Below are 25,286 nucleotides of genomic sequence, written 5' to 3' on the forward strand. Positions count from 1 at the left end.
AACAGTTCAAATATTTCAAGAACAAAACTCCATTCATTTCCATTGCAAACTGTTTGAGGTGGTGACAGACATCTCAAAGGAGCCTGGGGGTTTAATGTGTCTGTATTTGGGTAAACCCCCATGCTATAAAGGAAATACACAGATGCCAACAGGATTACACAGGAGCTAATTTGGACCACCCATCCTCACGCGCCACTCTGGGTGGCGCGTGCGCGTGAGCTTAAGCTTAAGAGCACCACTGCCTGACCCACTGCACTAGTAAACACCACCAAGTCACCACACATGCAGACAAATTCATCTGTCTATAGGTGGCCCACACACGAGAAACAAGACTGAAATCTGGTACTTCAGGTCGACAAAGTAGAGGAAATTCTGTGCTCGTAATTCATGTGGAAAGTTGTGCAGAGCTCTAAGCAATTGTTCCTCAACTTCCCGGCGATCTTTATCTCTCCTATCTTTCCTGACAGCCCTCCCATGATTATTGGGCACATTCAAGTGCAGCGCTTCAAGTCTCTCTATCCCTCATCAGTGCTCATGTTATATCAACTCCCTTCATTTTATTTTTTGTTTGTAATCCTGTTTTTATTTTCCTTTTCTCAATCAAGTTGATATAGAGAGGCAGGCAGAACGCCATTATCACAGGAGCAACCTTGGAGATATTTCAATGGCAAGGTTTGAGTGTTCAGAAAAGAAAAGAGGTGTCATGCAGAGTCTGACTTCAGCTAACTTTTAAAGTGTTAGGCCGGTTGAAGGCTAGTGTTTGTCAGTGACTACCATCTAAAACCACCAAATCAGGCTCTGTGAATACAAAAAACAAGCTCTGTCAACATCAGCAACCAAACATCTTTGAGTTGCCATATAAAAATGAACTCAAACTACTATGACTACTATTTTAGCGCTTTCTTTGGCCAAATTGCCTTTTACCGAGTTCCTGTATCTGTGAACCAATTGTAAACAGTTTTAAGATATCGTCTCTCAGCCCTCCGTTTCCTCCTCAGTGTAATGGAGTAGCATCATTGTGCAATGTTTTCATGGGAGGCTCCTGTTTTGTTCGCACTTGATGGCGGTACATCAAATGTACACAGGAATGTGCCAGGAAAAGCAGGTACAAGGAAGACAGCTTTGCCAATGTTTTATGGAGTCTTGAAGTCAGTGTCAATGTTTTGAGGGTCCACGATAAAGAGATATTTTTGTGAATGTCAACACGAGCTTTGTTTGTTTCAAAGAGAATGCCACAGGATACCTTGAACCTAACCTGATCTGACGTGCTGAATCCCATCCTAAACACCGGGCAGCAATCAGCCCCAGTTTGGCAGAAGGAAAAAGTCTGATGAATTGAAAAGAGCTACATCAGAGAAATACTGCACACAAGGGATTCTGTGTTTGAAAAACAGGATGGGAATCAGACACACAATCTTATTGAAGCCAACAGCCACTGAAATAAAATCTGGCAGACGGACCTCTTCTGTATCAACACAACACAAGGTCTCTGTTTGCTCGCTCAGTTTGACACGCATCACTCATTAAAACAAACACCATGCATTCGACCCATGCGTGAGCTTGCCGGAGCCCTGTAGGATTCACACATTTAAATGCAGAAAGTGAGCGTCGATCTTCCTCCTTCTGGATTTGATTAACAGTCGGCCAGTCGAGACTCTTCTCTGCCACACTTTCAGGCAGAGTGATATATGGAATAAAGCCTCAATGCTGATCTGTAGCTTGTCACAAAGTTTACAACTAAACATGCCCACTTATCTGCAAGACAAACAGAAGTCAAGAATGTAAAGTAAAACACTTTTATTAATAATTTTAGGTTAATTAGTGAAAAAGGGAACACAATCCTAAATTAAACTTTAAGACAAAACGTTTTACAACCAAAAAACAAAGAATAAAAAAAACTGTGTAAAGAAATCACTGTTCTGTAAAACCAGAAGTGAAAGCTGATCTGTCAAAAAAAATGATGGCATGAGACTTTTTGGGAAATCATCATCATCATCATCACTATTATTATCCATCACAGTTGCTGCAACTTTCTACTCAACATGAAACCTAAACTTCAAAAACCTCATAAAATTACGGTAGACAATAGTTCCAGTGACGCTCGTTAGGTAACATCTGACAGAGCCGCAGGCAGCAGCTAATGGTGGGCTCGTAAAATACGGCGTCTGGCTCCTCAATCTTCACATTTGTGTAGCTTCTTGTGTGCTGCACAGGAGAGCGGGTGAACAGCAAGGGTTTAGGTACTTTAACCAGAGCTTTCTTCGTCACACAGCCCATGTCTATGAGTGCCTGTGGAACCACGAGGGTAACATGTCAGCCATATAGAGAGGGAATGTTTTAAAAGCCTAACTGTAGTTTTCAATGAATTGTGTATTGCTAAATAAATGATTTCATGGGTGAACTTGGATGTGGAGCTTCTGAAGGTGAGAGTGTTTTTGTTTACCTGCACCAGGTCCAGCACCACCATTGGCTGCAACACATCTTTGTAATGTTCCACCAGCGCCTGCTGTGTGAGTCCTGGTCTGGACATGATGTGGTAAAGAACGGCCTCCAGCATGCCCTTACACACCTGCCGGTTCAGATTGCCGTCTACCATTCGCCATGGCCGGCTGATGAAACTAATCTTTTCACTGCGCGGGTTAGAGGTTGGTGAGAGAGACAAAGAGGAAAGAGATGACACACAGCGGAGGGAAGTGCAAAACTATCTGCAGTAAGATAATTGGTCAATCTATCCCTCACAGTCTGTACTCACTCAGCGTCGACTCCAGCTCGTCCTGTTGGTGGACAGCATGCTTCGTCATCTCTTTTATCTCGTCTACTGTCCTCTCTGGCTCTAAGCTCCTTCTTCTCTTCCCGTATTTTCTCAGGTTCCACCTTCACCTGTCCTGCCTCCACCTCTCCTTCCTCGTCAGGCTGCACCATCTTTCCTCCCTCCTCTTCCAAGTTCACCAGATTGTCGCCACTTCCATCGTCTGCCTTCTCCTTCTGCTTTCCCAGCTGCCCTTCCTCGTTCAGGGCCTCTGTTGTTAAGTCGCTTGACAATCCCTCCGTGTCCCCTCTGTCCTCGCCCTCCTGCCTGTCCACAGCTGATTTCTTCGCCGACGGTTCCTCCGTCTCCACCTGTCCAACTTCTCGCCTGCATCTCTTGCGCATGAACGGGATCTTGTGCTGATTGTCCAAAAAGGGGAGTTTGTAGGATGTGAAGCGTGACTGCGACCACTGCTTGGCGTTTACAGTTAGCAGCCACGGTTCAGCGTGCTGCATGAGCACCCAGCGGACGCCCAGACTCCCAACTTTTACCACATAGCCGCTTTCTTCTAACTCCTGGAGAAAAAAAAAAGAAGAAACTCAGACCAAGCAGGAAGACAGAAAAGGGAAGAAGAAACCAGGAGACTGGTCGGCTGGCTAATTGGCTAAACCCATCCCCTAAATAGCAACTGAACAATCAAAGATTTGTGACTGTAACAAGGCAGGGTCCTTTAACCACACCGAAAATTCCAGTAACTGTGATTTCGTTTTTGGCTCTATTTTGTAGTAAATTTTCACTAAAATCATATATTTCTATGGCATAATAATGTTTTAATAAGTTAAACATTTGACAGAAAGTCAGATTTAGGTTTTTTTTTTAAGGTAGAAAAGCTGCACATGTTTACCGTCATATACTGCTGCAGGCTCCTGGTGCTTCCTGACTGCGGCTCCACCAGGTGAACATGAGTCTGGTAAAGGCCATGGATGTCCAGGCCGTTCTCACCAGCGTGATCTAAGCTCCTCATCAGCTGAACACAGGCTTCACTGTCCTGAGGAGTGTAACCTCTTTGCTGAATTACATGCTCCAGGCTGGGCGGAGGAGAGGAGGAGGAGCGGGTGGAGTAGGTGAGGATGGGGGGCAGCAGGGATGGACCACATTTAGTCAAGTCCAATGGTGGAGAGTCTAAACAAGAAAAAAGGAAATGAATAGGACGTCTTTGCTGATGATGCACACGTCTGACACGGGTTGATACGTACTCTCCATACTGAACACGTGGTGAACAGGCGTGTTGCGCAGCTGTAGCCTCATAACACACGACTCCACCACGATGTTATCATTGGTGTTGAGGTTACGTAGTTTGACTGGAAATAAAACAAAACAACTTTACGAATTTGAAAAAGGATTCAATACACAATTATTTTCGTTAGAGATCTTTTAGTTTTTAAATGTTAAAAATGTTCAACTATTTCATCATCTATGATACTGAGAAAATCATTTGGACTATTGCATAAAAGTCATTGTCTACGCTGTTCAGTCCAGTGCAAATCAAATCATGTTGCTGAAAATCAAACTTTACTTTCTGTCATTCACTACAAACAGACACACGTTAATTATACAGAGGACATTCTTCTATTTATAGTTGAGCAAAAACATCAAACTGTACCTATGCCGGGAGAGCAGTATCCCCGCATCATCAGGTAGTTGGTGTGTGATGCTTGATGTGACTTCACTTCCAGTCTTTTCTTCCCGTCACACTCATCACCATCGTCTTCATCGTCGTCTTCCTCTTCCAGTGCTGCCATACTGGGAAAAAAAAAAAAAAAAAACAAGCTCAACTTGAATTCTTCAACCTCAACTTGAATGCCTGAAAACTTTACTTAAGCTGCTGCAAATGATTGTCAAGGGTGCAAAATGTTGCCTTTTTGCAATTCGACAATTGAGCCTCAGCAGATGTAAATGAGCTCAGCGGTAGTTTGACTCTTTGGCAAAGAGCCTGAACCTGAAGGGTTGTCATTGCACCTCACTATTGTCCCCTCCTGTGTGTCTGATAAAACAGCACCACAGGTTTTACACCTGCTTTTCCCAGATGTTAAATAAACCTTATCCAGGTTTACGAACAAACTTGGTCTGTACAGAGTATGACGGATGAGACGGTGGAAACTGAGACACGCCTGCAGACAGGTGAAAGTGAATGCCATTTCCTGAATACGACCAAAAACAGGAGACGACTCAAGACCAGGATACTCGTGTGCATGTAAACACAGTTAGTGAGACATCTGGTGTCCCTAACGTTTCCTCTATTGTATCTACACAAAACATCAGCGTGCTCCTTTCATTCCAAAGGACAAACAAACTTTGACTGTTTGCCTAAAGGAGGGCTGCAAATCCTTTACATATATATGTTCTACTCCTCTTACTTTTTTTTTACCTATTGCTGTTTCCTAATCTCCCCGAGTTAATTGTTTTCACACTGTTGTCCTCTGATGACTGATGAATCCCCTGACGGCCATTTGAAGTTTCCTGCAGGAAATTAACTGCTCAAAACTGTTTATATTCCCTCATCTCCACATGGTGGTTCACTTTAGCTGTGGCAGTACTTCCCACTTTATTAATAGAAGGCTGGATAAGGACTTGCTCCTGTTCCTCTTCCTCCCCCTCTTCTTCGTCTCCAAACACCTTCGACTTGGCTGAGTGTTTGCAGGTGTCTGTCGCAGTAAGTACCAGTTTCTTTCTACTATTTGGGATTGTGGTGTGCTTGACAACTGACATGAAGGTTAATGGATAGTCTTTCATCTAATTTGCTCATCAATATTATGATCACGTACACATTTGACTAATCATTATTGGAAATATAATTAATTAATTTCGTGTGCAAATATTAAACATGATTTAGGAGCTGGATTTATGATTTGTTTAGGCCACATATTTGTTTGTTTCTTTATTTAGAACCATGGCAATCATCATTCTCTGGATCAAAAAAACTGGATAATTGATTGCATCCCTTGTTTGCTGTTTGTCTGTGGCTCCACAACATTAACCCTCAGTCACGAATTATGCAGACTCACAAACTTCATCCCCCCACTTCGCTGTTTAATTCCAAATACATACGCTGCAGAATGACTTTTAACTAAATATAGACAGAAGTAAGTGGACTTAAATGATAATTTTAAATGCAGTGCCTGTAATGAGGCTGTGAAATTCTGGTTTTTAACAATCAGCTCACTCAGATTATCACAAAACATACGTTCTTATTTACTTGTGGTTGTAACTAATTGTGGAGACATCTTTTCAGGTTATGAAATGTCTCAGATTATATGGACAGGCTAATAATATTTGTTACACGGCGTTGGTGAATACATGATTCTGACTGGTCATTCAAAGCCTTCTGTATAACAGACCGTCGCTATGGACGCCTTCCTAATAGCAGAGGCCATAAAGACATTTATAATCAATAAAGTAGTTTTTTAAGTCAATATTTTGTCTCATACTGTTGATTTCTTTAGTACAAGGCCGCGTAATAAGGGGAAAACTGTACAGCGAGCAGTGGCCACTATTACAGAACAAACCCCTTCAGGATGATTGAAGCCTCCTGCGTCGCCCTGTCAGGGATAAGTGTTTAGCAATAACGACCGACTCACTCTACATTATCCCTTACTGAGATTTGCCTCCTTGCGGTGCTCAGTAAAATAAAGAAATAAATAAGTAAGTCAGTAAGTATGTCGTGTTGCTCTGGTAAATCTCTCCTAGACGAGGACTATGATAACATGCAGTGATGTTTGCACATGGGTTATAACTCACTTCTTGACTACATCATTGTCCACCAGGTTGCTGTCCACCACCACCATCTGTTTCGGTATGGACATGTACACACTCAGCAGTCCCAGAGACATCAGGCTGAGCGAGACCACACAGGCTCCACCTGGAGAGTCCAGAGAGAACTGCAGCATGTCCGACACATCTGGAGGCTCCTCTGAAGCTCCAGGCGCTGTGTCCGAGGGGGCAGCCGCTCCCGGCAGCTCTTCTGTGGCCAGATGATCGTCTGTCTGCTCTCTGCTGGATGGATCTTCAACAGAACCGACTCCGAGACAATCTTCAGAGTTTTTCTGCTCATCTGCTTTGTTTGTTTCCTCCGTTTTCTCGCTGTTCACGTCTACCTCCATCAACTTCTCTTCTCCCTCTACCTTCCTTAGGTCGATCTCATCTTCCCTCGCAGAGTCACCGTTTAACCTCTTTGGTTGTAGCTCTGGTTCACTCTTTGGTCTGGCATCTTCCTTCTCTTCGCTTTGTTTCTTTTTTCTTTCTGGTCCCGCTCTTCTCTCCTTCGCTTCGTTCCCATTGTCTGACCGGTTCTCGGTTTCATGGTAAAACGCCGTGACCAGTCTGTTGTCTCCCGTCCCGTTGTTAATCAGACTCCTGAAGAAGCGGAAGGAATCGGTGCAAAGCGAGTGAGGAAAACGCCACGAAAAACACCTGTCAGGAAGGAGTGGGAGAGATACGGCCAAAAAATGTTACAATCAAACCGTATGTAGTGTGGCAGGATTTAAAATGCTGCTCATAACAACCGGAAAACCTATGGCTTGTGACCAAATATTCACAGGAACTCTTGCTCAGTTACAGTCAGGTCATGTCAAGTCATCAGTCTGTGCTCTGTGCAAAACGTGACCAGATGCAGTAGGACATCCTGGTATTTTTGGAATACTGCCTTTGACATACTATATATGGGAACTGTATGGGGTGGAGCAAATCACGTATGTTTTCCAAATTTTATAACGTAGGATCGTGTCAGGATTTCAATCATTCCAGTAATTCTCTAATAATCAGACACATAGGAACATAATCCCCACCCTCTTTTTCTTTATAAGTTTCTAAGAAATTATGTATATGTGTTGAATATCTTAAAATATGAGACTGTACTGAGATGGTACTGCACTGTATCAGATGGTTAAATCTAAATAAACCTGTTTTTTTTGGAGCAACAGCTACTAAATAAGCGACATGCTCGTCTGTGGTCTGCAAATAAAAAGTAGCTCTAATCTACAGCAACAACATATCATTTGTGTTTAATACCGCAGGTCGTCCCTGACATATTAACAAAACAAGTCTTTTTCAAGCTATATCCTGGTGAAATAAAACAAATCAGATGTAAGTATTGTGAGTATTCACAGAATGCTCCTGAGGTGGCTGTGTACCTGTAGTAGGACTGGGACAGCTGGTAGGACATGGGCAGGATGGGCAGCGCTCGGTTCTTCTTCGGGCCGAACGGCTGATTGACACGTCGGCGGTTGACCAAACCCCTTTTCCTGCATTGTATGAACACTTGGCAGAGCAGCTCCTGATTATACTTACTGTACATGTGGAAGGTCTGAGAGAAAAGACACATGATGGATAATCAGGAGTTTGTGTGTGTTTTGTATCTGCGACTGTTGAACGGTAAAAAGAAAGAAGTGTGGAAGCAGCTCAAGATCCTCCTGTTTGGACTCGCCATCATATTTTGTTGTGTTTTTATTCTTATGTCTGTATTTTTGTGTCTGTTCTGTCTGTTTTTTTCTTACTGTGAAGCATTTTGTGACTTTCTCTATAAGTAATCTTTGTGTGCAGAGAATTAAAGATGGCCGTTACCTGAAAGGATCTGGAGGACTTCATCTGACTGTTGGTCATGGCCAAAGTGCTCTGGATCAAGTTGTGTAACACTATGGCATGAATGTCATCTGTGCTGTAATGGACACACACAAATAAACAATTAACTGCTACCATAAAAATCTCCCGTGGAAGAAAATCTATTAATCTAAATGAATCCTCACCAGTCGAGAGCGTCTTCGCCTGACAACTGCTTTCTATTCTCTATTGCCGAAACCCTGAACCTGTAACAGGCACATCATCATCACAGCATTACATTACAAACCACACTCAAATACGTTTTCCAGCCATCAAGTGCTTGTCTCAGGTCAGCACCTCAAACCTCCTTATTTTCTTACCGTGAGAAGAGCTCACGCTTCGTGTCGGGCATGGTTACATCACTGCCGCTCAGAACAGAGCAGAACTTCTGTCTGAGCAGCCTGGTGTACTCAGAGAAGGCTTTAACACAATCCTGCAACAGCACAGGCAGAAATATTCAACTGTGAGGTCAGAAATTCAACTTCAAGCTTTCAGAGACAAGAAAAGAGCAACAATAATGAAAAACCTACCTCTGGGTTGTTTGGATCGGCAGGTTTCTTCTCCTCCAACAGTTTCATCAGGGGTTTGTCCTGATACACCTCAGCTAGACAGATCCTGCAACAAATCGCTGATGAACACACCTGCAGCTTTTGTGTTTTAAAATTAAATGTGTTTTTCATGTGATGTGCACCAACCTGTAGTTCAGAAGCGTCTGAGGATTTTTGAGGATGTATCGCGTGCGACGTCCGACGGCGACAGAGGTTTTATCCATCGATATCTCAAACTCCGCGTGGAGCAGGTCTCTTACCACACAGTAAGGTACGAATGGCCTTTTTAACTGCAACACAGTAACAACACCATGTATTGTTTTGATCCAAACCAATGAGACAAAACACATAACTCGATCATAGTCAGGGCAATCATTTTTTGTTTTATGCTCATCAACGTGGGCGATTTACGGTATAGATCAGGCAGGAAAGGAGCAGAGAGCAAGATGGACGACATGCAACAAAGGCCCCTGTCTGGACTCCAGCCAAAGATGTCGTGATTACACGGCCAACGCCTTTCAACCTCTTGTCCACAGCAACAACACCTCAACAGCTGCTAAACAACTGTTACTTCATGAATATAACCATTTTGTGATTATACAAAATTAAAATGAATTAAATTAATTCCACATATAGCAAAGTTCTGCAATATATTATAAATTTAAACTGAAATATAGGTCATTGCTGTCCTGTAAAAAATCTCAAATCTAATGATATCTAATCCTTTATGGAGTTTGGTTTCAACTGTAGTTGCCATACGGGACAGCGTTCAGGCACACATCCGCTGTTTGCGATTGTGTTTCTTAGTATTTATAAATGCTAGTGAACAGCAGTGTGTGTGTGTGTGTGTGTGTGTGTGTGTACCTTGCTGTTCAGCAGGTGTGTGGCCACACTGCACAGCATCATCAGTGAGTCTTCCTGTAAAGACCAGTAGACTCTCTGCCGGGTCATCATCTTCAAAGCTCGGTGGTCCTTCTCATCGTGGGCTGGGGTGCGTTTCTTGGGCTCTTTAAGGCAAATAACACACACACACACACACACACACACACACACACACACACACACACACACACACACACACACACACACACACACACACACACACACACACACACACACACACACACACACACACACACACACACACACACACACACACACACACAAAAGAAATATGCAAAACAGACAGAATCAGACAGGCACACAATCTGTCAGCTGTCCATCTTCAGCCCATCGGTCACGTGGATGAAATTCTATGCTCATGTACCTTTCTTCTTCTTGCGTGGGGTCTTGACAACTTCCTTTTTGCTTCTCTTCCTCTTCTGTTTCTTTCCTCCGACCACCTGCTGGTTTCTGGACGCAGGCTCTACACCCACCTGGATACAACACAGAGGGAGGTCAGAGAACACTGTTTACACATCACAAACACCTGAGTTTACCCTAGATATAAGAATCAGGCAAGTGTATCACAAACAACTTCATCTAAAGGCACATTATTGCAGGACACTAATAACAGGCTGATGTGATATTGGACATTGGAAAATGGAGACTGAAAAAGAGCGGGTAAATGAAACATTTTGAAAACTATATAGTCAGTGGAAAAAGCTCCAATAATGTTGTTGTTGTCATCTGTAATAGATTAATAATTCTTTGGCGCATGATACAACTCACTTTATGCTGTTTCTTTCCAACAAAACTTTATGTTGCAAGTAGGTATTGTGGACTGTATTATTCAACAATAGTAAAACAAATATACAGATTTAAAAAAATATATAGAAAAAAGATGTAATACGTACATTCAGTGACGGTTTAGCAAGTCTTATGAGGTTGTAATGTTCAGTTTGTCTCGACGCTGCAATTTGTGGGACTGTTGAGCTGTACTACGTCACACAGAGGTGTTTCTATTTTTTGTAAACCCAATTTATATCAATGTGGGTAGGCTAAATAGGAGAAACACCTCTCCTCAGCAAATGAACAGAAAGACTATAAAACAATAACTCATACTGTACCTCAACGTTTTCTGTAACGAGTGCTCGCTTGGCAGTCACATAACGAGGTGTGGTAGTTCCTCCTGTCACACACAGCCAAAGTATTTTATTAATGTGGAGGAATAGGATGGATGGATGGAGGATAGAATAGAATAGAATAGAATAGAATAGAATAGAATAGAATAGAATAGAAAGCATTTATTATCATTATACAATATACAACGAGATTTAAGGAGCATTAAAGAAAAAGAAGCACAAAAAGGGAGAGCTGTGAGCTGCCATCTTGTCATCCACGAGGAACAGTGACAGTGTGCAAGTAAACTTGAAGCCAAGTTTAAAGGTTCATTTTAAGCTCCAAACATATCGGAAGGAAACACCTCACAGAACCTCATTTTCTACTCACGTTCTGCTGAATTAAAGCAAAAAGTCAACTTGTAACACAGGGCTATGAAAGCACAAAGTGTTTAAGTAGAGAGAATCATTATATACCAAGCAGTGACTCACCAGCTTTAAGTGCAATCCTGAGAGCATTTTTACTCAGCAGGCTCTTCAGTCTGATTTTATTCTCCTTCGCCTCTAAACCACTTGGAGGCTAAAAAGAAAACAAAAAAACAACAGATACATGTGTCCAAAAGCACCAACGTCAGAAACGTGCTGTATACACTTGTGCCGTTTAGTGTGCGTACCCTTTTCACAGCGAGAAGGTGATTGGTCCACAACCAGTTGCGTTTAAGATGAGCAAAGAATTCAGAGTCCAGACCTCCTGCTCCTTTACCGTCTCCTGGTATTGAAGCGTCATCGTTCACTTCACGACTGCCCCTGTGTGCGTGTACAGATACACATACATCATTGGTACTTACTCACTTACTTACTAACTCACTGGTCATGAGCTGTATTTTTACTGCTCCGACCTGGTTTTTGTCAAAGCTTTATTATCTTATAAAACATGACAAAGAGAAGAAGAAAAAGAACAGGCAGAGTAAGTTAACTGTATTTATGTTGTTTGCAATTGATTCTTTAACTTGTAGCGACATTACTTTTATTTGAATAGCTACAACTTTTAAATTCTTAAAGGGTGACCCTTTAGGATAGGGTCAAACTTAGAGAGACCGACCGACGGCCTACACACCATGTGGGACCTGACACCTTAGTCCATGGTTACAGGTGCAATATGAATGAACTGGCCTAGAGGTCTAAACCAGCACCTCCATGTTTTTTTCCTACTTGGTTATTTACACAAGAGCAGAGCCTAATAAAAATGAAAGGTTTAGTTACGTCTATGGGCAGTAATGTTATGTCGGTGTTTGTATTAGATTATTGTTCGAATCAGGGCTTAACACTTTTCTAGCTTTAATTCTTATTCTACTGTTTGATGTATCTTATTCCATTTCATCTTATTTTTATCTTCCATTTTATTTTACTCTTTTTAAAACCGATTTAAGTGTGTCCTCTTATACTTCCTTGTGTATATCTTTCCTTAATGTTTTTCTGTCTTATGTAAAGAACTTCGAATTGGCTTATTGTTTAAACGTGGTGTACAAATAAAGTTTTCGTGTATACAGAGAAATCACACTCCACCTACTTTAGCAGGTATGCCAATCCTACAAATACGTTGCGCTCATGCACAAAGGAAGGAGCAGCGTCCTCGTCGGTGACATTTCTCTTGTTGCGGATCACCCCTGAAAACAAAATAACATAAAAAGACAGTGAAAATTACAATTCCACAATAACATGATTGCCAGTGCTGTGTGAAACTGCTTTTATAAATGTGTGTGTGTGTGTGTGTGTGTGTGTGTGCATACCCAGTGGTGTATTGAGGCAGACACACATCAAGTCAAACCAGTAGTTTTCTACATCGTCAGCAGTGTTGAAAGTGTACTGGCGCCTCTCAAACTGTTTGTCAGCTGACTCCGTGACCAGCCAGTAGTGAGGCTCAGCGTTGGTGGTGTCAACAATGGTGGCATTACGTTTCAGGTACAAAAACACCTGGATTATCGCAGACAGGGAGAGAAAATATGAGACATGAAAACAGAATTTACTTCATTTTGTTTATAGCTACATTTACAGATATTGATAGCTCATGTGCTTTTTGTATTAATGCATGATTAATGAGGATAAATAAGAGCCAAATTAAAACATATATGAGGGGATCAGAGCAGCAGTCAGATGTGTGATGTGATGTCTTTGTCGGGTTAACTTGATGAGGTTACTGTGTACCTGGTCTTTCTCCTTGAACTTCTCCACAGGACCAAACTGCAGCAGACCCATGTAGGCCAACTTCTGCAGGTTCTCGTGAAATGAGAAGATGTATTTCCTGATATAAAGAGCCCATAAACACTCAATTTAGAATTACAGTCACTGATGTGTTACAAAGAGACCATGAGAGAAAGAAAATCACCGTTTATAAAGCAGCTGTCTTCTCATCCTGGCAGGCAGCGCGCTGACAAGATAGTATTGCTTCACAGGGTCGTTGAGATAGTCCTCCAGTCCATCCACCTGTGGACAGCCAGCAAATGTGTTTATGTGCTGCATGTGCTCCGTCTGTCCTAAGGTTTAGATCAGCAACATCTAATCATGGATTTATGGCATCATGGAATCTACATTGAGTTTCCAGTTTATTAGCTCCACCTACAGTATAAACCTAAGATTTTATCCATTCCATTAACATAAAAGCCTCTCAGAGTAACTCAATTCAGTTCAAAAGCATCAGAACCTACAGCCTCCAGAATGATCATAGAGTTGAATCATAGACACATATGGGACCTGAGAGTTGCCACTGGAGAAAATAACTTTGTCCACAGTAGAAAGAAGCTAAGAGGAGCGTAGAGAAAACATCATTTAAATAAATAAATAAACAAAACGTGTGCTCACCTTATAATTGATCTGAATGACCTGAATGAAGACAGAGAGGGGGAGGCAGAGGAGCAGGTCGCCAACCATCGCCCAGCCGCTGCTGAACTCCTTGTGTCCACGAACAGGAGGCATGAATTTCTTCCACGACTCTTCATCAACGTACACTGTCAGAAAAATGTGGAACATTACAGAGAAATCAAGATGGTTAGTTGGGAGAAAAAAAAACTGGTTTTGACAGATAAAAGTAAAGCCATTAAGAAACTAAATGGAAGCTCGTTAAAAAAAAAGCACAAGTGAGAGTTCGAACGTGGTGCTCTCTCACCTTTCATGTCAGGCTGTGAGGGAACGGTTGATGATTTATCCTTCAGCTCATCCTCTTCATCACCTGATGATGGCGCATCCATCTTAGACAAAGTGGAATCCGCACTTTGTGGGTCCACAGAGCCGGCGGCGGCATTTTCAGACGACTGTGTTTGTCCAATTGTGTTTGTGGGGTTTTGCGTGTCTTTGAGATCCTGTTTTTTGTGGCTGTCTGGTTGTTTGGCACCAGGATCAGAGCTGTTTGGGTTTGCTGGTGTTTCACTGGTCAGGTAGGAGCCAATGGGGTTGTATTTGTGTGGGTGCCCATATATCAGGTACCACAGGAAGGTATGAATAACACGCAGACGATGCATCTTAGGCTGAAAGCCGAAAGTCTTCCCTAGACCTCGAACTATAAAAACAAAGATGAAGACAAAGAACAAAACATTAAATAGAGAAAGAGGACTTAGAAGACATACAGTCGTAGTAGTCAAGGTAGTTTGTCGAAAAATACTTTCAGACCCAATTCTGTCCAAAAGAACTCCCATTTTGCTACTCTTCTAAATATGCTGTAAAACAGAACCTGTTGTGGGCTTGAACTCGTCGTGTTTTATGCTCGCGCTCTTTTTGTCAGCTTTGCTCTTTTGGGCTTTAGAAGTGCCGCCGCTCGTCTCCTCAGGAGCCTTTTCTAGTTCTCTGGCTTTCTCCTCAGCGTGCTGAAGACTGAAGGACAGAGGAGGAAGACAAGACAGCTGAACAGACGCTTGATCAAGAAACAAGATAAACGACACGCCCCTGTTCTGCTCTGCAGTGAATTCTGAGTCAGGGCTGAGCAGGTGAAAGTATAGTCAAAGGGGTCAGAGAGTGGGAGCGCAGTGAAAATCTGAGAAAACAACTTGCAAAAAGATCGGAGTGACCAAACATGTATGACTACTGCTCTTATTTACTATCTGCTACTACTGACTTATTCAAGTACTCACCGTAGAGCTGAGTAAGAGCTGGAGATTCTGAAGCGGACCTGGTCGATGACTTGGTTCACTATGTCATCGTTGGGCTGAATGGACGGATGAACGACCATCTCGATCTGCATGTATATCACACAGAGAGACGGCGGAGTTTAATTTCTAGTCCTCTGATTTGTATATTAGTTGTATGTGTGCACTTCTATTTAGTCATGCATGTGCTGCATTTCTGCCATGTTAGTAGTGAGTGAATAATCATGTAAATGAGAAGATTTAGCATAAAAGCCAGTGGAAATTGTGTTTCTGTTCATGCACTGATCAAAGGAATTATAAAATATTGTTTACGATACATTAAATTATGCATAATTAATATATAAATAATCTCAGTTTCATACATACTTTTTGAACTAATCAAAACAAATATATGAATTAATCTTATGTAGCATTTTTTTACTCAACGGTAATATTCAAGTACAAAGTTAAAAAGCGTTTTCCACATTGATCCACATTCACAGGGAGCAGAGAACAAAAGCTATTCTGCAAATTTGTTTCTTTGTTATTTACATTAAGTAAAGGACGACATGCTGCTTGAAACATATTTCGTCTTTATAATCTATGCTGAATTAACAACGTGGTCTTGAAAACAAAATACCGCACTTCATTTTCATGATAGCTTGATAACTTAGTAAGTGCTGGAGACATAAAAACGTTGGGACATGAACAACAGGGTCACCGGTCAGTAAATGTTTGAGAAAGTGGATGATGTGACGTGAATTGAAAGCCGCTCTGAAGGCTCATTCTAAAATATCTATATTATATAATATATAAATTGTAAATTTCCCAGTCGTGGGACTAATAAAGGAATATCTTATCTTATGTCTTATCTTAAGATCCTCTTATTCTTATGCTCATCATTTCTTTTGTATTTTCTGAATGAGCTAAACACCAACTGCACACATCCTGACCAGTACAACCACGTCACTTTTTAAAAATGAAAGTTTGACTTAAACTGCTTAAAAACTGTCAATACATCAATTTATCTAAATGTCAAACCAGCATGATGATCTAATAACTATTGTGATAATGTGTGTAGTATGTATGTAATAGTCTGTTATTGTGTGGTCAGTGGATACACTTAAAAAGAAAACATCCTCCAAATGACTACAGAAAATGTAACCAACAATGGAGGTGGAAGTAGTGGACGGACATGCATGATTTACCTTCTTGGTGATCCCATCCTGTATGACAGTGGTCTTGTAAATCTTAAGCAAGCCTTCTCTAGACAGACTGTGGACGAGACGTAAAATAGTCTTCCTGCAACACTTTGAGCTGACTCCATCCTGCTTCTCTTCTTCGTTGATCATCTTCTGCAGCCTGGAGAGAGACGGCATGCTGATATTTTTGTTTCCTCTCTTACTGGCTGATTGAAACGTTATGAAATTAAGACTTCAAACAAACTGACGGGAAAAGACCCTCGATGATTTTTAAGTTGCGGACGGCCTCGATGATCAGGTTCTTCCTCCTCAACAGGCGGTACGTCTCGTGAGACCTCTCCATAGGGTTTTTGCATTTTTTGCGTTTGGAGGCCTGCAGGGGGTGGATTGAACTGTTACTTTCAACACTCATCAGAGTACACCGGAACAAAACAGTGATAAAAAAAAAAAATGAAAGCAAGCGATCAGACTGACCCGCGGCTGGAAAACATCATTAACAACCACAATGTTGTTGCTTGCTGGGTTATCGGCAACATTCAACACCTCACTGTGAGGCGAAGGGCTGGCAGGACATGGGTTGGATTCATCCTCCTCCTCCTCAAGTGAAGCTTGATCTGACAGAAGAGACAGTCATGGAAGAGAACAAAGGACTGAAGAAATCACAATATCAATATACTGTCCATGACTGAGATTAAATGTGTGTTCTTTCAGCTCCCCCCCCCCCAGTGGCCGACAAAGGTTACTGCAGGTTTAAGATTTGCTAACTTTAGGCAGCACCGTTTGTACTGTGAACAGCAAGACAGAAAACAAAAGAAAAACACTAATTCCCCTTAAAAATGTGACAGTTGTTGAAGTGTAGTTGTTTAGGCCCATTTCTACAAATTACCTGTTCTGGGACCGGACACCGAGTCAGACGTCACACTGGTCGTGGATTTGCCGCAGGCTGGAGTTTCACCTGAGTGGTGACGGAGAGCTGTTAGCAAGAGCTGTAACTGTCTATTGAACTTTTTTTTTTTTGTTTGTCACGGGTCACAGTTAGGATGTGAATTCTGGCTTTTTTATGTAATATCTGTTGTAAAACATGCAGAGGTTTCATGAGTGCTCACATTCAGCTGGTGTCAGTTGTACGATGGGGATCTCAGATTGTGTTTTCACACCGTTTTTCTTCCCTGCCGTCTTTCTTTTCCCTTCTGACTTTCCTCTTGCTTTACCTCCTTCTCCATCTTCTGTATCCACTTCTCCATCACCACACATCTGCCCCGCCTCCTCCGTGTCGTCTTTTCCTCCTCCACCCGCTCTCTGAATCTTCTTTGCCTCTTTTGCTGCTTGCTTGGCGTTTCCTTTTGCTGTCGACTTTGAGGTTGATGGTGTTGCAGGGGTGGCAGGTGCAGTATTGGACGTCTGTGGTGCAGAAGAGTAGAGGAGCTTCTGCCGTTCCTGCTCTTTAGCAAACAGCTGGAGTTGATCGCTCACACCAACACACCTGTCAAGCAATGTGAACAAAACAATCATTGGAACAACACGATTTGACGTAATGTGGTTTGCCAAGTGCGTTAAGAAAATCCACACGTGTAGATACACACCGATGGCTGATAAATTTTGTGGTCCTCTGCCGACCCTCATCCTCCATGAATCCCTGCAGGGTAAAGAACATTGCACACATGAAATGAGTGACCAGAAAAACAGAAAACTTTACACTTTGACAATGCAATACAAAGTGTAATAAAATAGCCCTGAATTAAATAATATATTCAATGAAATGCTCAATTTTTTGCACAACCTACTTTGGTTGTTTAAATGAGTTTACTCAGTTCTGTGGTCAATTTTTGAGACTGCTTGTTCTGGACCAGATATTAATCAGAGATGTTTCCTTCATCATGTCTGCCTCATTTATAGAGGAAGAGCAAAACACTTTGTACTATGATCCAGTGCCGTGAAGTCACAATGAATGAATCAACACTTCTCTCACACACTATAAACAAGATTAAGTAAAGCTGGTGGCTCTGTGAGGCTGTACTTGGGCACAGTCATGCGTAGAGCTATAGGCTAATGTCAGCATGCTAACATACGCACAATGACAACACTACTGCTGATGATTAGAAGGTATGATGTTTACCATGATCGCCATCTTCATTTAGCATGTCTGCACGTTAACATTTGCATTAAATAGCACTTAAGAAAACAGCTGAGGCTGATGGAAAGGTCACTGCAGGTATAAATGGACAAATTTTGACCAGATGGCTTCATCCTCTGTGGATCGTAAATGTCAAAATGTACAAACTTTCACGGCAATCCATCTAATAGCTGTTGAGACAAAGTATTTCAGTCTGGACCACAGGGGTGGAACAGCTGACTGACCTACATTGCCGCTCAGTGTGAGCACATTGGCATAAGCAGCCCTGTCTTAGATTAAAATGTTATTGTTGTTATCTATTGCATACAGCTCAACACAAAAACAAGTTACAAATGCAAACAAGTGCCATTTTCCACTCAAACAAACTACGGGCTTCCCATCTGACACCAAACAAACTTTCACTGACTTTATCAGATCTGGTGAACATCACAACATCTCAAAGAGGAAGGGTGTTCTTTGTGGTGGTTAACCTCTGGTGGAGGTCATGTGGGTGGGAAGCCCCAACATATCCGACAATTCAGAGGGTGCTGCAGATGCGATGCCATTCACAAATTGACATCCCCTTATGTAAGACATGTTTCCAAGTCTCCTTCACTGCTGTAACCATTCTAACAGATCACTGATTTAAACTTTGCTGCATTTATAAAAAGCTTTAAAAAGGAAGAAGTGATACATATTTAAAAAAAAGTCTTTTTGCAAGGGAGCAAATGTATTATTTTTTTAACAGCTTACCTTGATCACACCATCCCTCTCCATCCTTCGGCAGATCATACGTGATTCCAGCTTACCAATGTTCATCCTAAACCCGATACCACTCTGGGGGATTCCCTTTGTACCACAGGATAATACTGCAGTACAGCAAGAGAGACACAGGCAAGAATTCATAATACAGGAATTTAGAAATGAAAAAAAAGGTGCTATATAAATAGTTAATTATGAATATATGTATTTTGACAGCTCTCTCTGTGTATTTAACCTGATGCTGTTGCAGCCTTTAGGTTAATGTGAGGGCTTTCGGTTATAATTTGTGCTCATTAGTGTTCTACGAGGTCCAACCTAATGAAGTGTGGTCATGACTTGGGAGCTTATTCAGACATGAGACCAGCATTTCAAATTGAAATCACATTCATTTGACAAAGTGCATGTCTGAAAGGGGTTTATAAAAAGAGCTCTGAGTCCTGAGGTGTTCACCCAAGACAGATGTGAATGTCCCAAAACATCCTTAAAGCTCAAGGTCATGGCTTCATTTCAAATCAATGTTGTGGAAAAGAATATGTCCAATACTTTCAGACTGCAGAGGAAAGCCCTAAACTCCTTTGTTTATAGGTATATGACCGTACGAACCTTTCCACATGAATCCATTTCATTATACTGACACGTTAGCATCCTGACAATCTGTCTCATTAACAAAGGGAGTGATCAAACCTACCAATGCGATAGGCCTGTGACAGGACATCATTCTCCATGATTCGCCCTTCTGAAGCCAGATCTCTCCTGGCTGCGGTGTCATCTTCTTCATCCTCGTCCTCATCATCGTCATCATCAGCGACGCCCTTCCTTACGTACGGCTTTAACAGTCTCAAACACCGCACGAGCACTTTATTCCCTGGAAATGGCACATATTACATAACATCTTTTAAATTAGTTGAAAATGTTGCCACCATCACATCTGTGGTGTCTGGATTTGGAAGCTCTGGAGAAAGCTAGTGAGGAGCCCTAAAATATTCACATAGTAACTCAGGATATTTCTGTTACTAAAACTTTGACTTCATGAACTTCATAAGTTTTTTTTGTCTCATTGTATCTCATATTAGATTACACCTATGAAAAACCCTTTTTGTTGTACTGTACACCGTTTGATTAGTGACATTAGCACTTCTAGAAACTACTGGCTGACTAATCAATTAGTCTAATGACAGGAAAGTGATCTGCAACAACTTTGACAATTAAATAATCATTCAACTATTTTTTCAAGCAAAAATGCCAACATTTGACAGGTTTCAGCTCCACAGATGATTAATGAATGATTGCAGCTCTACTCACAACACACTGACTGAGTACTCCATGTTTATGTATGCAAGTATATCATAACATGATGCTGGTGAGTTTTATAAATTATAACCCCTCATGTTTCTGGTATTTTATCTAATCTAATTTAAATATTAAGAAGTTGTTCATACTTTCAATATACTTTAGATCTAAAATGTAATGTCTGTTATTAATTTGAGATGAATCATTAATGCTGAATCCAAAACATGTAAGGCAATAATAGAATAAAAGGAGACCCTCAGGAGGCCCAATTTTCAGATAAGACACTGCTTACTATAAAAACTATTGACAATAAAATCAACAAATAAATGTATTGACATACAGAAATACATAATACTCTGATAATGTTGTGTTATGTTCTGAGCATGTAGACATCATGTCTTCATTACCTTTCTTGTTGGTGCAGGGCCCGGCGCTGGGATCTAAGTCCTCCAGAGGGTACTGGCAAAACTCAACCAACTTGGCAGCTCGCATGTATTGGAAAACACGCTTAAAAGTACGGTCATTCACAATCTGCAAGAAAACACAGAGTTCTTACCGCAAACAGAAAAGCCAACACACACACACACACACACACACAGACCCTCACTGAGAGGTACTCACCAGTTGTTCTCTGAGAGACATCAAAGTGGCAAACTGACCAGGTGAGTTCTGGAGAATGTTGGACACGTACTCCATCAGTATGTCGTACTTAGTCCTCCTAAGAGAGACAGGCGACAAATGAATGGGGATGCTCCTAAATCTTAATATATCATTTGTTAAAGCCCAAACCTTGGCTTTGCTCCTTCTAAACATTTATAGTTTGCAACAACTATGAGCAGCATGCCTGTTGCTCAGGACAGCATTGTTTCATACGTCTCCATGTTAGTGCCTTATTTCTGGTATCAATACAGAAACCTTACTTTGACAAATATAAACATATTTATTCTTAATTTTATTTGACACAAGAGGCCAAAGTTCTTACATTTTAAATGTTGCAGCTCCCATGCAGGAATTTTGTCTAAACATAAGGATCTAAAAGTGGCAACAGAGGACATCAAATCGTATCGTACCATTCCTAGAGCTAGGGCTGCATCTAAAAATTATTTATTCATTATGATTAAACTGCTAATTAATCATTTGGTGTAAATAAACATTAGAAAACAGTGAAAAATGTCCAATCACAGTATTTTATAGACCAAGCTGACTTCATCAAATGTCCTGACAAAAAGTCCAAAACCCCAAAATATGAAATTATAATTATATACTGCAAGAACACCAAGAAATGAAATACAGCACATTTTCACATCTGCAAACCTGGAACAATTTAATTACTTGCCTAGTTGCCGATTAGTTTTCTGTTGATCAGCTAATCAATTGAGAACTTGTTGCAGCTCTACCTCGAGCTATGCTGCTAAAAAGTAGAGTGATCTGATACACAGCCAAGACTTCACTTAAATGAGTTAAACCGGAGATGCGATTAGTAATTTCTCTACATGTGCACAGCAGCAGAACAGTGCTGAGGATTAGAAGATAAAAGAGCGCACAGACCATAAACACACCTGTTTACATGGAAGCGTTTGAGCAGCAGAAGAATGGAGTGCTGCTGCTGTCCTGAAGTCAGTCGTGTGACGTGAGACTGCATGCTGATGAGTCCATGTTTGACAAGAGATTTCCTCATGTAGTGCAGCTTTCGGGCATCGATACTGTTGAAACACAACGCCGTCTGAACTGCAGCTTGTACACACACACACACACACAACAACAACAACAACAACAACAACAACAACAACAAAGCTGTGCTAAAGGACTGTGTTCCTGTTTCCTACTTGAAAGTGCATCCGTGCAGATCCCTTTGCAGCTCTCCCTGCCATCGAGCTCGGCCCACTCGTTCCAGCACACAGAAAGAGTCGTCGTTGAGTTTCACATCAGGATCGCTCTCATCACCAATCAGGGTCCTGAATCGCAGCGCCTGAGACGCCACGACAACAAGCTTTCGGCCATATCTGAAGACGTGTGGGTTAGAAAGACATGGGAAATTTTTTTCACCCAAAACATTTCAGAACTCTGCCTGGTTCTGTTAAAATGAAATTAACTGGAAGTGTGTCTCACAATAGCTTAGATCATTCTAAGTCTTAGTTTTGATAAAGAAAGTGAAAATGTGCATCAAAAAACAATAATTTAGATACTTTTGGGTGGAGAATAGCACTTATATCAATGCTGAAAAGAGTATAAACAGACAGATGTGTATGTGTTGAGATGTGAGGAGAATAATCTGTAATAATAATATTCTAATAAATCATTTTACATGCATGGCACCAGAAAACACTGTTCATATTTCTGCTTTAATGACATTTTTGCAATATATCAAGGAATCTTGACCAAAACGCCATAACTAAAAACAGTCAGTAAAGGCAATTGGCATTGTGCAGGATTTCTAGTTGCAGTTTACAGAATCCTTTTAAATACTTAATGCTCAAATCACTACATTATGCAGCATATTTAAGGAACAGTCAGGATTGTTCATGCAGGCAGTGTCTGGATTGAAAAGTCACTCTGTTGAATACATTTACATAATGTATATTATACTGTGTTTTAAACCAAACAAACTCTGCAAACCTTTCCAAAGCCTCCTGCAAGTTGACTAGTGGGGTGAGGGACCCGGAGCGGACCTGATTCGTGATGTCTTTCCTCGTTTTGAAGACGGCACACGAGCCCTGTATTCCATCCTTGTTTTCTAGAATAATATGGACTGGGTAGATTTCTTTCCGCGTGTCAGAAAACTGCTGCGTTGTTTCAATCCCCGTCTCTGGGTCGATGTCTTTATACCTGAGAGGACACACATGCATGCAAACATAAAAACTCTAATACAAAGAGATATGGAACATAAGAAATTTCTTACAAAGAATGACCATTTAATTTCTGTCTTGAACTTGAACTGGAAACCTCTAATGAAGAAAAATACTCTATGTATACACAACATACTGTAACATATATACATTCCTTCCACAAACCGTAACATAATTAATGAAAAATGGGACTAAAAATACAACAAACTCTTTTGGGATCCATTCAGCCACAAGAGCATTAGTGAAGTTTTAACCACTTTTACATTTCCCCACACTGGCATGTCCAGATAATTTTGGATAGTAGTGTCCACATTGTAGTGACAAGCCAAGAACTTGCCAAATGTTTTTTTAAAACGGATCAGTTCAAGTAAATTACAAAAATACTCGTCAAAGCATCTGGCCATTGAAAATGAAAATGAACAGACACTTGTATGGAGGGAAGTCCACTGAGCTGCCTCTCAATTCCTGAGAAGCTCTAATGCTTTTTTGCTCGAGCCATTCAAATGAGGGTGGACAAAATGTTGGAAACACATCTTGGTGTGATGTAATAGTACAAAAATATTAACAGGAAAACGTACATAAAGCGAACATAGCATTGTTAGATTATCATTTCACATGCCTTCATAGGAAAGCAGCATTTTCACTTGTAGTTGATTGAGTTGAAGCTAATTGTATTTTTTATTATCTAAACTATGGATAAATTACCTGGTTATTTTCTTGAACAGAGCTCAAAGTGACACATTACAATGTCTTGTTTTGTCCAACAAACCTCATCCTGTCATTCAGGGCTTTGTCACGATGAGCAGAGTGATTAACTCACCTGTCAAACAGCACAACATCCTCTCTCTGCTGTGGGAGCCGACAGAAGCTCAGGTCGGTGTTGTTGATAAGTGACCTCCAGATGAGCTCCTTGGTGCAGTCGTCGAGCTTCAGGGAAAACGTGGGCTGTCTACTTTCCAGCCGTATCCACAGAGAGGGGATAGTTATTCCGTCCAGTCCCTCCAAAGCCACCTCATCCGTAACTATACTTAACGGATCCATAGCGTGGCACCGACTGTCAGACAGCTAGCTAGCATGCTAACTTAACAACAACAGCTAGCTAGCAGCTGATGTGCTCTTGTTCCGGGTTCATAAACTCACTGTTTATTAATCGGAAGATTATTCGCTTCCTCGCGGTCTTGTGAGTCAGACAACTGTGATAATGAATTAAGACATTAAGAAGAACTTGTTTACAAAACACTTCATCCAACTACGTTTTCCGACTAGCGCGTATCTGTGTACGTGCTTGCGTCATATTTCAACTTTGACCTCACGTCGTACGTCACTGCAGAAAATCCACAAGGTGGCGTTCAAGCACAGTTTGCCTGTTATCTTCATGGATGCATTCAGAGAGAAGTATGTTATTGTTTTGAAAAGGTACAGAAGCGACATTTCTGCTACACACATACTTGTTTTAAAAAACATTGGCTTCCCAGTAAAATTACTATTGAAAATGTACATCAGTGGCCACCAGTAAGTGTGTTAGCCTCTCCAGTGTCTACTGGATTTCACAATACGTGTTTTAACCCAATACTACAGGCTATATATTCATTTTACAATCAATTTCACTACATTTTCTCATCAGTTGCTTAGTAATAGAAAAGTACTTGCACAACTGGTTCTTGTAATTAAGACAAAATGAATGGCCTTACTGCACTTTGGCCGGATTATTTAGGAAAAACAACATTGAGGATGCCTGTCAGACAATATTTTGACAAAAAAATTAAATAAATTGAATCAACATAAAATCTCAACTCAAGATCCACTAATTGTTTTTTTTCCAAAGCTTTCTCTGTATCATATGGCCTTCATCATTTCATTTAGACATGGTCATTTAAATGTCGAGTGTGAACAGAGTCATCTCCAAGACAACTGAGGTCAGTCCATCCACTAATAGGGCAGCTGTAGTTTAGGTTGTTTTGTCAAAACCATCAGTAATCTATAAGTTATGCTAATTAATTATTCAC

At 41.1% G+C, this 25,286-nt stretch overlaps 1 protein-coding gene across 1 annotated transcript; it reads right to left on the minus strand.

The window, feature by feature from the left end:
• Positions 1 to 1,833: 1,833 nt before the first annotated feature.
• LOC139198577 (general transcription factor 3C polypeptide 1) lies at positions 1,834 to 24,528 on the minus strand. The gene is made up of 40 exons (XM_070827467.1): positions 24,101 to 24,528; positions 23,051 to 23,260; positions 22,261 to 22,437; positions 21,994 to 22,137; positions 21,056 to 21,152; positions 20,842 to 20,965; positions 19,833 to 20,009; positions 19,136 to 19,251; positions 17,853 to 17,905; positions 17,376 to 17,752; positions 17,156 to 17,224; positions 16,744 to 16,883; positions 16,518 to 16,642; positions 16,276 to 16,429; positions 15,074 to 15,177; positions 14,677 to 14,816; positions 14,116 to 14,505; positions 13,812 to 13,957; positions 13,339 to 13,436; positions 13,158 to 13,254; positions 12,743 to 12,926; positions 12,523 to 12,619; positions 11,627 to 11,759; positions 11,445 to 11,532; positions 10,962 to 11,023; positions 10,220 to 10,328; positions 9,817 to 9,959; positions 9,100 to 9,242; positions 8,935 to 9,019; positions 8,725 to 8,837; positions 8,551 to 8,610; positions 8,369 to 8,462; positions 7,939 to 8,111; positions 6,548 to 7,219; positions 4,413 to 4,552; positions 4,006 to 4,110; positions 3,654 to 3,931; positions 2,753 to 3,324; positions 2,444 to 2,630; positions 1,834 to 2,289 (listed from the first exon to the last, which is right to left on the minus strand). Exons 1-40 carry the CDS (start codon positions 24,319 to 24,321, stop codon positions 2,074 to 2,076), a joined length of 6,813 nt encoding a protein of 2,270 aa, XP_070683568.1. The 5' UTR covers positions 24,322 to 24,528; the 3' UTR covers positions 1,834 to 2,073.
• Positions 24,529 to 25,286: the final 758 nt, after the last annotated feature.

This window comes from Pempheris klunzingeri, chromosome 3 (genome assembly GCF_042242105.1).
Source record: "Pempheris klunzingeri isolate RE-2024b chromosome 3, fPemKlu1.hap1, whole genome shotgun sequence".
In the NCBI taxonomy this organism is placed as follows: Eukaryota; Metazoa; Chordata; class Actinopteri; order Acropomatiformes; family Pempheridae; genus Pempheris; species Pempheris klunzingeri.

What these genes read in the sequence shown, in the direction of transcription:
- LOC139198577 (XM_070827467.1), bottom strand. Translation starts at nt 24,321, where the DNA reads ATGGATCCGTTAAGTATAGTTACGGATGAGGTGGCTTTGGAGGGACTG. An exon ending in ACAAAATTTATCAGCCATCG is followed by an intron (nt 17,753 to 17,852) that starts GTGTGTATCTAC and finishes ATTGCTTGACAG; the next exon opens with GTGTGTTGGTGTGAGCGATC. An exon ending in CGAGCTGGAGTCGACGCTGA is followed by an intron (nt 2,631 to 2,752) that starts GTGAGTACAGAC and finishes TAACCCGCGCAG; the next exon opens with TGAAAAGATTAGTTTCATCA.